Genomic DNA, 12,316 nt, shown 5'->3' with positions numbered 1-12,316 from the left:
CTACAAGAGAGAATATGGTACTTTTTGGTACTGAATCAAGCTTGAGGGATATAGTTTCATTATTAAACCTATTAAAGTGGAGAGTACTCTAAATGAGAATGTGTCTATTTCTACTGTAGGGGCAACATGAAGATAACAGGCCTAGGACCAGAGATTCAATGAATGAACCGTTGTAAACTTCCATTGTTATTTTATCTGACCTTCCAATAATACTGGTCCCTCAACTACTGTGGAATTCACAACAACACAGTATGGCAATGGCCACCAACTATGACTTAAAAAGGTACTAGACAAATTCATGGAGGATGAGGCCACCAATGGCTACCAGTTAGGATAGTTGGGTGTTATTTCCAAGATCAGGATATGCAATTTTCAATGGTAGCTGTTATAATAGCACAGTGGGGAAAAATGACATGTCTAACATGTGATGCCCCCATAAAAATCTGATTGATCATTGAGGAAGGGGAAGGATGCTGGATTGTATATAGGTTTCTATTTTGATCTAGCCCTGGTCATTCCGATCTAGTGCGCATTGCAAGCCGTTATCTAAGAGAAGGGTCAGTTCTCTGCAAAGGTTTACCAAATTGCCTATGCTAAATATTCATTGGCTGCACTCAGAACCGGATTCTTTGGGGGCATTCTACCTGGAGCAGTCCTGAAGGCATCATAAAATTGGCTCAAATAAGTGATCAAGCCAAGCTGTTCATCATCAGACAGCGAAGCCATTTCAGTGCTGGAGAGGACAGGAGAAATGCCTAGCTCCTGCTCAGCCACATCTAAAGCCAGTTGGTTGTTCCCAATAGGGTCATTTGGGTCCAATGAATCGAAGTCCCTACAGTTGGAAGAAACAAATTACAATGACTAATGTCAGCCCAGCTGTAAAAGATTATGTTTTCATAATCAGGGTGTTTTCTCCATCAATATTCCATTTCTGCGGACTCCGTTGAAGAGAGAAAAAGGAAGCATAATTCATTCCTGATTGCTCCGACGACTCTGGGCGGCTTACACCAAAGACAGTATACTAAATAGCATATTGCCCCCTAACAATCTGGTCCTCCTTTATATCATAAACCTGGGTGGAAAAAAGTGATTTGTTTTAAACAGATGTGCCTTTCTGTGAACCTTTGTTTTAACCACACAAGATACTGCTCTAAATAAAGTCAACCAATGATTTTAACTAGAAAAAGACGTCTGCAAATATTGTAAACCTGTAAAGGTTTCTTTAGAAGTGCTTTTACAGTTATTGCTAGCTCCTAATAACCTGTGTGATGAGTGGGCCACACACCAGCAAGGAATCTTGGAAACTGCTTTTTTTTTCTTTCTCCTTAGCTATGTAGGATAGGTTTCAGTAACTGAACACCAACCAGCCCTCCTTCCTGTAACAGAATTATGGCCAGATGAAAAGGAAAAGTTGATGGCTACAGTCATTTCAGTACCAAATATGGTGATAGAAATGCTGTAGTCATCCTATCAAGATCTGGCAGACAGGTTGAGAAGGGACTGTTTCCTTTGAAGTCTCAGGCTCTTCAGTTATTAATCCCATCATCTCCCTGCAACAGAGAAACATTTGGAGAGGAAAAAAAACATATTTGTGATACAAATAAATAATTGCCTATATTAAAGTTTATGTCCACATTTTGTACTTAAGATCACTTTTGTATCTACTTTGACTTTAATAAGCAGTATTTTATGAAATAAATTTTATTCTAGGGAAGAAGCTCGGACATAGTAGCTTTTAGTTATCAAAGCAAAAGTTACTCACAGTCTAAATTTGTCCGTACATGGCCTAGTTATCCCTCACGTATGATAAATTTTGTAAATTCTAAATCTCTAGCTAAAAAAAAAATTACCCAAGGCATTTGGTTCTGTAAAGTCTTTTAGGAGAAAACCTTTTACAAATTAAAAAGAAGTAAAGAGTGGAAGCTTTTCAAAAAGAGATCCAACCTAGAACTAAGGAAAAATTTCCTGATGGTGAAAACAATTAATCGGTGGAATAGCTTGCCTCCTAGAGTTGTGGGTGCTCCATTGCTGCAGGTTTTCAAAAATGGACTGGACAACCATTTGACCAGGACCTTGAGCAGGGGTCTTGAAGACCACCAAGACTCTTTTTAGTCCTATGATTCTACATTCTAAAAATAACTAAATCTGGATAGGAATAGCAGCAATAGGAAATTGTGAACCTAGAAATCCAATGTAAACGAAAAACAAAAAGTTGGTACAAATCTGTATTGAACTTCCCAGAACTGAGAAAAATCAGTAGGGAATGGAAATTATTTAAGGCAACTAGTTCATTGGATCGTGTACAGAGCGTCTGAGCCTGATTCTTACATACACATTCAGCAGTTGCTGACTGCAGTTGTATAAATGAATAAACTCTCATAGATGAAACCCCACAAGAGGTCACATTCATAACGGCACATCACCTCATACATACAGTATCTACAGTAATGGCCAAATGCTTAAACAACTAGATTAATGCTTGGAGAACTAAAGTTTTAGAATCATAGACTCTATGAAGGATTCTTATAGATCATTTAGTCCAACATCTATTTGTGTGTGTGTGTGGGATCCCTAAAAATACTTCTGGCAGGTAATTAAAGAGAGATGGTAGCGAAAATGAATGTACATGTGAAAACTTAAGTGTATAAAGTGATCTAACTCCCATGTTTGAATATATTTAAGAGAAAGCTTTATTCCAGCCCATTTTAGCCTTCCCCAATATTAGTAGATATTCTGTCCCTTCAGCTTTCCCACAAAGGAAACTCACAGAAGATCTGGGCGAAAGTGATGTATGAGGGCACAAAGAGCCAATCCACTTTTCCAGGAGTGTGTGAAGTCTTCCACCTTGATGCCATGGTAACTGGCAGTGTTTGATTGACACCAATTAAGAAGCTCCTCATAGGCTCTACTGGTATCTGGAGTAGGAGTATGGTATTGCAGAGAGAAAAAGAGAATTGATATTTACTTATAAGAGTATTCCAATTCCCAGTATGTCTTCAGATACAAATTTGATTCATTCCTTCATTCATCCAATTTATAAAGGAAAAGCTTCTCAGCATACCAACATTTTTCTTCTTTTGTTAATGGCTGTTGAAAAGCAAACCACTATAGTTATTAGCAGAAATCATACAATGTTTATGTAACTGATACCCCTGAGTAGGTTACTGTATGACTGTATTGTTATTGTAATGTATAGAACAGTGGTTCAGCTAGTCAGGTGAAGATCTGTGCAACTTCATTTCCTATAGGAAAGCCAACAAAAGTATATACAAAAATTATCTACATTCACATGATATTCCCCTAAAGCAACATACACCCAAAACTATTCTACCTAGTTGCAAGTCCTAAGGAAGAAACTGCAAGCAGGATGATAAAGCAGATTAAAAAGTACTAGAGATAGCAGTGGCAAGAAAGCAAATATCAGTAGATTCAGATATTTGATGATGAAACACATCTATTTGGAAGTCTGGACAGCCACCTAACAGATTTGTTACTGTATCCTACATTGCAGAATCTGCACTAAGTGGAAATTGGAAGACTGGAACCAATGAATCTCAAGGTTATTTCCAATTCTACAGTTCAACCATTTATATGCAAGAATCTGCATGGCTGCAGATGCCATTTTGTTAAAGCAAGAAAAAAATGAGCAGGAACAATGGGATCCTTGCAGCTGGAAGCTAGGAAGAAAGCTACCAAAACTTGCCTTTGCAGACTAACTCTGGGCTGGCACGACTTCTTCTCTTGTTCTGCTCCATTTCTATATCTCCCTTAATGTATAGTTTATGAACCTGAAAACAAAGGCACCTATTATTTGCTATCATCAACATGACTTAGACCCTGAACAGAACTCCAGCTAATCTCTATACTTCCCAAATCCACTCAACTCCTGAAACCTTCATCTTCCCTGTTCAGAAAATGCACCAAAACCCATTATCCAACTGACCAAACCTTAAATGTCAGAACAGCTAGCAAAAACATCTTGCAGGGAAGACTATTGAGGACGTCCTGCCACCATAAATAACATCACTTTATATTTCTATTATGTTTCTGGCTGCAACCAGCGCCAAAGTGATCAAAACTGCTATATTGTGTCAGGTTGCAAAGGGAAAGGTGGGCTTTACAAAGCCAATGATCAGGAAGACAAAGCAACTGCACCTTCTCCTCCATCCCTGCTTGTGGCAAAAGTACCTGAGAGGTCTTGATTGCCTGAAGGTTGATGTTTCGGTATCGTGTGGTGGGATCAATGCTGTACTGATTAACGTTCTTGTTCATGTTGTCAGGTGAAGTCTGTGACAGCTGCTGGTATATGCTTTCTCTAGATGGGGATTGAGCAGGAAAATATTCCATTTGAGTTCATGAATGAAGGGGCATATTTTATACTTGGAAATCAGAATCAGCCTGGAGGCAACTCAAGCATAACTATACAAGCAATATTCCTTGTCCTTTGCTTCTTTTCACAAGAGTCATTCCTAACTCATTTTGTGTGCTCTTGCAGCCATTATGAATAGCAATACGTTATCCTATGTTTTGGGGAACATTCATTTGTTTTCCTCCTCTTCCCCCCTTGGAGGGAAGAGCCGAGGACTTTGTTCAATATCTGCATGACAAAATCACTCAGATTCAGGAAGGTCTGGACTCCGACTGAGTAGGTCCAGCGAGGGTGACGGGGGCAGGTCTTGAGAATGTTATCTGGGACGAGTTTGATCCTGTGACCCCAGATGACGTGGACAGGATTCTGGGTAGACTGAATGCGACCACATGTTTGTTGGACCCGTGTCCCTCCTGGTTAGTACTGGCTTCCTGGGAGGTGACGCGAGGCTGGCTCCAGGGGATTATAAATGCTTCATTGGGTGAGGGTGCCTTCCCCGCCGCCTTGAAGGAGGCGGTGGTGAGGCCTCTCCTCAAGAAGCCTTCCCTGGACCCGACAGTATTGGCTAATTATCGTCCAGTCTCCAACCTTCGCTTCATTGCGAAGGTTGTTGAGAGTGTGGTTGCACGACAGCTTCCCCAGTACCTGGATGAAATGTCGTATCTAGATCCGTTCCAGTCAGGTTTCAGGCCTGGGTACAGCACGGAAACGGCATTGGTCGCGTTGGTTGATGATCTCTGGAGGGCTCGGGACAGGGGTTGCTCCTCTGTCTTGGTCCTGTTAGATCTCTCAGCGGCTTTTGATACCATCGACCATGGTATCATGCTGCACCGGTTGGAAGAGTTGGGGCACCGTATTACGGTGGTTCTCCTCCTTTCTCTCCGACCGGTCGCAGTCTGTGTTGACAGGGGGGCAGAGGTCGACCCCGAGGCCCCTCATATGTGGGGTGCCGCAGGGATCGGTCCTCTCGCCCCTTTTGTTCAACATTTATGTAAAGCCGCTGGGCGAGATCATCCGTGGTTTCGGGGTGAAGTACCATCAGTACGCTGACGACACCCAGCTGTACATCTCCACCCCAGACCACCCCAACGAGGCCCTTGAAGTGATGTCCCGGTGCCTGGAGGCCGTACGGATCTGGATGGGGAGGAACAGGCTCAGGCTCAACCCATCCAAGACTGAGTGGCTGTGGTTTCCGACGTCCCGATATAGTCAGCTGGTGCCATCGCTGACTATTGGGGGCGAATCATTGGCCCCCACGGAAAGGGCTCGCAACTTGGGCGTCCTCCTGGATTCACGGCTGTCTCTAGAAGAGCACTTGACGGCCGTGACCGGGAGGATTTTTCATCAGGTTCGCCTGATCCGCCAGTTGCGTCCCTTTCTAGATCGGGACTCCCTACACACGGTCACTCATGCCCTTGTCACCTCTCGTCTGGACTATTGTAACGCTCTCTACATGGGGCTCCCCTTGAGGTGCACTCGGAGGCTCCAACTGGCGCAGAGTGCGGCCGCGCGGGTGGTTATGGGAGCAACGTGGAGCTCCCATGTAACACCTCTCCTGAGCGAGCTGCACTGGCTCCCGGTGGTCTTCCGAGTGCGCTTCAAGGTTCTGGTTACCACCTTTAAAGCGCTTAGGACCTGGTTATCTACGGGACCGCCTGCTACCACCAATAGCCTCCCACCGGCCAATACGCTCCCATAGAGAGGGGCTCCTCCGGGTGCCGTCGGCCAAACAATGTCGACTGGTGGCCCCTAGGGGGAGAGCCTTCTCTGTGGGGGCACCTACGATCTGGAACGAGCTCCCCCCGGAGATACGGAGGATCCCGGATCTGTGCACCTTCCGTTGCGCGCTTAAAACGTTTTTATTTCATCAAGCTGGCCTAGCCTAAATCTTCTCCCTTTTAAAATTTTTAAATTTAAATTTTAAACACTAATTTTAATTTGTTTAATTATGGGATATTTTTAAAATTTAGCCAAATTGTTTAATCTGTTTTAATCTATTTTAAATTTTGTATCTCTGTGTTTTATCTTTTGGCTGTTCACCGCCCTGAGTCCTTCGGGAGAAGGGCGGTATAGAAATTTAATAAAATAAAAAATAAATAAATAATCTTAAACTTTCCCCGTGTAATTTTAAGCGTCCTCTTAACATCCCCTTAACCTTGCCTGCCCGTCAGTCTATCCCACAGGCCCCTAAGCAACACACCCATGATTTCCTTCAAAGGGCTGCAAGCTTTCAAATAGTTGTGTCTGGAGAGAGAAACAAGAAGCTACTGTTTAATATATATATATATAAAATAAAAGTAAAAGTTGATAAGCAAGATTTTCTTTTTTAAAAAAAAAATCCTCCTTCCTTTCTTCTTTGATTCTTTCTGCCTGTTAAAATTTACAGCATTCAAAGATGCTCTTTAAAAAAAAATATTTTGGAAAATGGTTTAGCTATGGATAATACAGGCACAGAAGACAATTAATATCCCCTATGCAATTGCACAGAATAACTGTGACCTCTAATGATATTACAAAATAACTCCACCGTTAAACATCCTTTTATGGATGGCTGGGGAATTCTGGGAGTTGAAGTCCATGTATCTTAACGTTGCCAAGGATGAGAAACACACTCTCCCTCCCTCCCTCCCTCCCTCCCTCCTTTTCTCTCTCTCTCCTGCTCTCTCTTCCTCTCTCCCTCTCTCCCTTTCTCCTTCCCCCCCTCCCGTCTCAAATCCTAACTCTGGAAAATACTGTACCCATTCTCAATATCCTCACCTCTCAGCCAACACATCCAGTGGGGATATTTCTGAGGCCCATCTTTTTACCATCCAAGCAGCATCGAAAGCTGCCAAGAAACCTCTGCCCACACCAGTGCCCAAAGGCCAGAATGGCTGGAGAACAAAACAAAACAAAACAAACAAACAAACAAGAGTTCAAGCAGTCTGCTGCTCAGCAACTTGGGATACCTCACAATGACTCAAAGACTTTGAAACTGGACAAATGCAGGAAGAATCAGATTTGGGTGTGAATTTTGATCCTGCAATTAGTGTACAACTATCTCACTGTGCAGTGTATGAGTTTGGGAACTGCTTGCTTTCCATGGGACCCCTTCCCATTGAGCTTGTTAGCTGGCAAGTCAAGCTCTGGGGGTTAAACCTACCTAGTAAAGGCAAACAAACAAATATGCAAAATTGAAAATCATCTGCATTCTGTCCAGGAAAAGGAGACACTCTGGCCTCAAAAGTCCAAAAGCAAAACTATATTTATATACAAACCACCAAATGATATGGCTCATGTCAAGCACTTGTGAAGAAATGTCTGAGAAAAGTGCATGGGGGGGGGGGAAATCCCTGCATTCTGCTTGGTCTGGATTTTCATAATCCTTTCAAAAACAACCATTCTGCTTGCTAGAAGCTTTTTATAATAGTTCCCATTATAACACAGCTGACATTCAGCAGATTTTTTTCCAAGCAGCTCAGCTTTATTTACATGTTTCCATATGATGACCTTTGAGTAACTTTCAGTAATAATAGAAATGGGAGAACAACCGTTGATAAAAAGTAAAAAGCCTTCCCGGGAAATCGTTGCATTAAAAAGTATGCAAAATCTCCCCTACATAAAACAATGGGGACAGCAAACTTGTAATGGAAAACTGGCTGTGGCCTTGGTTTGTCAATTAACCTAGAAAATTCTTAGCAGATGAGCATTCAGTAATGCAAACTTCCTCTGCCTATATATTCTGAAGTAACACATATTGATTGTCCCTAACCAGCTGCTTTCCAGATGTGTTGGATTTCAACTCCCAAATTAGGGCTGAAGTTGTAAACTAATACGAGGTTGGGAAAGACTGTCTCCAACTGAATGGGAGTTCCAGTCAGATAGGTTTGAAATATACATTTCTCCCATTGTGGAGAAGCCCTTCCAGATGTTAGTTCTGATCATACTAAGGCCACACTTACCTCCACCAAGCAGTCTCCCACCAACCCGATGAGCAGCTTAGCGCCATTGCAGTCACGCACCAAAGCTGCATTTTCTGCACGGCTCATGCAGGTGAAGTCAAACATGTCAACATCAGGACGGTGGCGATGGTTTAGGGCAAACTGCAAAGTGGGCAACTGGTAGTTGGTGGAGAAGTTGGCAGCCTCTTTGGCATAAGCGAGAAGGGCTTGCTGGTTCACATTTTCTGGAGAGAGTAAGCTCTCTATGTCAAGCTTATCCTAGAAATATATAGATATTTTTTTTTTATTCTATGATAATATAGCATAATAATTAAAGAGCCATGAATTCTATTGCTTTAATTCACAAAGCAGCTTTAAGACAATGGGTCTACTATGTATGGAGCCTACTTGCTGGAGAGCCTCTGGAGTGAGATGTGGCTCTTAGTCTCGCACTGTACAATCTGATTACTCCAGCACCTCCCTCTGCTGCAGTCATAGAAAAACGGGCTATTTTAAAAATGGCAAAATGAAAGAAAAATTGGTTGAACCAAAATTGGGAAAAGCAGGAGGCATAATGTTTAGAACTCCCAAGATATCAAGTTTCATCATGAATTTAATACAATTACCGTAATACATTAAATATTTATTTTTGTGTCCCTGTCAAAATTTAGAAATTTTAATTTAATTTTAATCTCAACTGATTGTCAAAAGCATTTATTAAGCCAATTTATTACAGGCAATCTAAGGAACCAACTTATACCAACAGTGAAGTTTTCATTACATTGCACTATGAGTGTGGCTATACCTCGACATAGCTAAAGATTTCTGGAATAGTTCATCTGCAGATTGGGAATTTAGCATGGAACTAGCATGGAGAAGCCTTTGTTGTACATCTACATGTCACTTTTATACCTCAAGGACTGTAAATCTTAAATATGTTGAATTTAGATTTCAGACTTATGAAGACATTTTTCTTCTGCATTAAGTGAAATATTATATGACATACATCTTAGCTAAAAACTCAGTTCATATGTGCTTTCAAAAGTCATCAAGTTCAACATAAGGCATGATTTATCGCTGGATCCACCGCTCCCAATGATTAAAAGTAAGTTTCAAAATGACAAAGATACTACAGGATTTTGGCAATTTTAAAATGAGTACTTATTAAAATATTAATTCAATCATAGCATCTGCACCGTCACTCAGAATGATGCAATGGGCCCCTGAAAAGGTTTCCAAGCCCTGTCATACATACATTTAAGATTACTCCTTTCTTTAGCAAGCTATGCTTCTTGGCTGTCATGACGAAGTAGTGAGTGTCATCTTTATAGTAGACAATGTTTTCCAAATCAATACCTGATATTGTTCAAACACAAGGAGAAAGTTATAGATAGACATGTTTAAAGGAAGATAGTCACATTCATAAAGAGAAGGCTGCCACTGGGCAACAGCCACACAGTCTACAGCTCAGTATAATTAATGGTAAACAATAGTGAGTGGCTATTGTCCTCATAACCTGATTGCAGAATTCCTTGTATTTTTGGCTATCTATTGCAGGAAACAGGTTGCTTAACGAGATAAGGAAATCCCTGTGGGATCATATGTATTTATGTCTTCCTTTTGTAACTGGCCTCAAAAACACAGGTAGTCCTCGACTTACAACAGTTCATTTAGTGAATGTTTAAAGTTACAGCAGCACTGAAAAAAGTGATTTATGACCATTTTTCACACTTACGATTGTTGCAGCATTCCCACAGTCATGTGATCAAAAGTCAGCTGCTTGGCAACTGACTTGTATTCATGTCAGTTGCACTGTTCTGGGGTTATGTGATCACCTTTTGCAATCTTCTGATAAGCAAAGTTAATGGGGAAGCCATATTCACTTAATAACCATGTTACTAACTTAATTGCAGTGATTCAGTTAACAACTGCAGCAAGAAAGGTCATAGAATGGGGCAAAACTCATTTAACAACTGTCTTGCTTAACAACAGAAATGTTGGGCTCCATTGTGGTCATAAGTCGAGGACTATCTGTATTCCACTGTAATGTGATATAGAGCAACATAAATTATAGGATTTAAAAAAACCCAACCTGACTTATTTTCCCAAACAACATAAGTACATATATTGTTATATATGTTATTTTACATCATTGAAATTCATGGAAAAATGGAGGGATCCTAAATACTGTTCCAAAAGATACAAGAAACAGTTTGATCTATTTGCTGACTCACCTTCTTGGTTTCTGCTTGCTAAAAACAATGGAACGCCACAGATTTCAATGCATGATGAAAAACCATGCAGGCAAAAAGTTAAATGTAAACTCTCACCTGTTTTGTTACAGAGATTTTGGAAGAACTTCTGGTTGTATATGCGAGCCACTCCACTTATCTCAGCCACCTCCACCTCAGTTCTGCTATGGTTATTTATAAAATTGGTGGTAATGCCAATAGCCAATTTGCCTCGTGTCTCCTTCCTCTTAAAGCCTGTGAGAAAACATAAAAGAGAGCCTTCCATCAACTGTGAAAGAGGAGTCAACCATACAGGAAATGGTCAGGGTAAGAATCAAAAAGAGCAACATAAACCGTATAGAGCAAACCATGCTCGATATGTATCCAAATTCATCAAAAATATAATAAATCCAGGTTTCTTTGTTACCGTATTTTCGGTAGTGAAAGGACACCCAGCTGACAGTACAATGTTTTTGGTGACCCTGCACCTCCAGAATAATCTCTCTTAATTCCTTTTGGTTTTAAAACGGTCCCTATAAATATTACTCTGGTCACCATTTAATTAACTACACGCAGTTTTAGCAAACATTTCCTGTATTTACTATAACAGGTAGTCCTTGACTTACGACCACAACTGGGATCAGACCCCGTGCTAAGCAATGTGGTTAAGTGAGCCCTGCCTGATTTTTTGATATTTTGTGCTGTAAATCATTAAGCGAATCCAGCTTCCCCATTGACCATTTACTGGAAGCCCCCTGGGAAAATTGCCAATGATGATCAGGTAACCCAGGACACTGTACCTGCCGTAAACCCATGCTGGTTGCCAACGGCTTGAATTACTAACATGGGACCATGGGATGCTGCAACAGTCATAATTGTGAAGACTGATTGTAGGTCACTTTTTTTTTTTAGCACCATCATGTTTTGACTGGTTGAGGACTACCTATAATGCTAATGCAAGTATTTAATACAATACTAGTAACTGAGAATTTTGTTTAGGATCTGGGCTACAAAAAGTTCAATGAGTAAGAGTTAGAGTTTCTTTGCTTTGATGTTAGTAAAGGTAAAGGTTCCCCTCGGACATATGTTCTAGTCATTCTCGACTCTAGGGGGCGATGCTCATCTCCGTTTCAAAGCCGAAGAGCCAGCGCTCTCCAAAGACGTCTCCATGGTCATGTGGCCAGCATGACTAAATGCCAAAGACGCACGGAACGCTGTTACCTTCCCACCAATGTTGGTCCCTATTTTTCTACTTGTATTTTTATATGCTTTCGAACTGCTAGGTTGGCAGAAGCTGGGACAAGTAACAGGAGCTCACCCCGTTACGCGGCAGTAGGGATTCGAAACGCTGAACAGCCGACCTTTCGATTGACAAGTTCAGCATCTTAGCCACTGAGCCACCACGTCCCTTTGATGTTAGATAGTGGTTATTCAGGTGTTTGCAATCTCAATTTATAAGCCTTGTAGTTATTGCTTCCTTTTCTTTTTTTTTTTTTATTGTAAAAGTTTTACAATTACATTTTCACCCCATTTTCGCCCCCCTAACCCACCCCAAACTCCCCAACCCCCCCTCCCTAACCCCCCCTAACCCTCCCCACCCCCCCGGACTTCCATAGAATGTACCCCATCATTATCCCCTTTATATAAAAAAACCTTGAGCTCTAAACCCCCCCAACCCCCATATCATTTTTCATCTTCACATAGTTCAAATATTTCTATCTTAATATAATATAATATAATACTATCAATAAAAAGCTATTTGATACTTCCTAGTTTGATATTTGTTCTGCACATAA

At 41.2% G+C, this 12,316-nt stretch overlaps 1 protein-coding gene across 1 annotated transcript in view; it reads right to left on the bottom strand.

Moving 5' to 3' along the window:
* Positions 1 to 12,316, bottom strand: part of MICAL1 (microtubule associated monooxygenase, calponin and LIM domain containing 1) — a 36,646-nt gene that overhangs the window by 17,706 nt on the left and 6,624 nt on the right. Inside the window, exons 5-12 of the mRNA XM_070939688.1 lie at positions 10,620 to 10,775; positions 9,545 to 9,645; positions 8,311 to 8,568; positions 7,127 to 7,242; positions 4,189 to 4,315; positions 3,704 to 3,788; positions 2,768 to 2,915; positions 645 to 832 (exon numbers count right to left, since the gene is read on the bottom strand). Coding sequence (XP_070795789.1) covers positions 645 to 832; positions 2,768 to 2,915; positions 3,704 to 3,788; positions 4,189 to 4,315; positions 7,127 to 7,242; positions 8,311 to 8,568; positions 9,545 to 9,645; positions 10,620 to 10,775 — 1,179 coding nt within the window. The remainder of the gene's footprint in view (positions 1 to 644; positions 833 to 2,767; positions 2,916 to 3,703; positions 3,789 to 4,188; positions 4,316 to 7,126; positions 7,243 to 8,310; positions 8,569 to 9,544; positions 9,646 to 10,619; positions 10,776 to 12,316) is intronic.

This window comes from Pituophis catenifer, unplaced genomic scaffold (assembly GCF_029215685.1).
Source record: "Pituophis catenifer annectens isolate HBS135680 unplaced genomic scaffold, rPitCat1.0.hap2 SCAF_3, whole genome shotgun sequence".
Classification (NCBI taxonomy): Eukaryota; Metazoa; Chordata; class Lepidosauria; order Squamata; family Colubridae; genus Pituophis; species Pituophis catenifer.
Note: the sequence above shows the minus strand (reverse complement) of the source record. Positions and strands in the feature narration are given on the sequence as shown.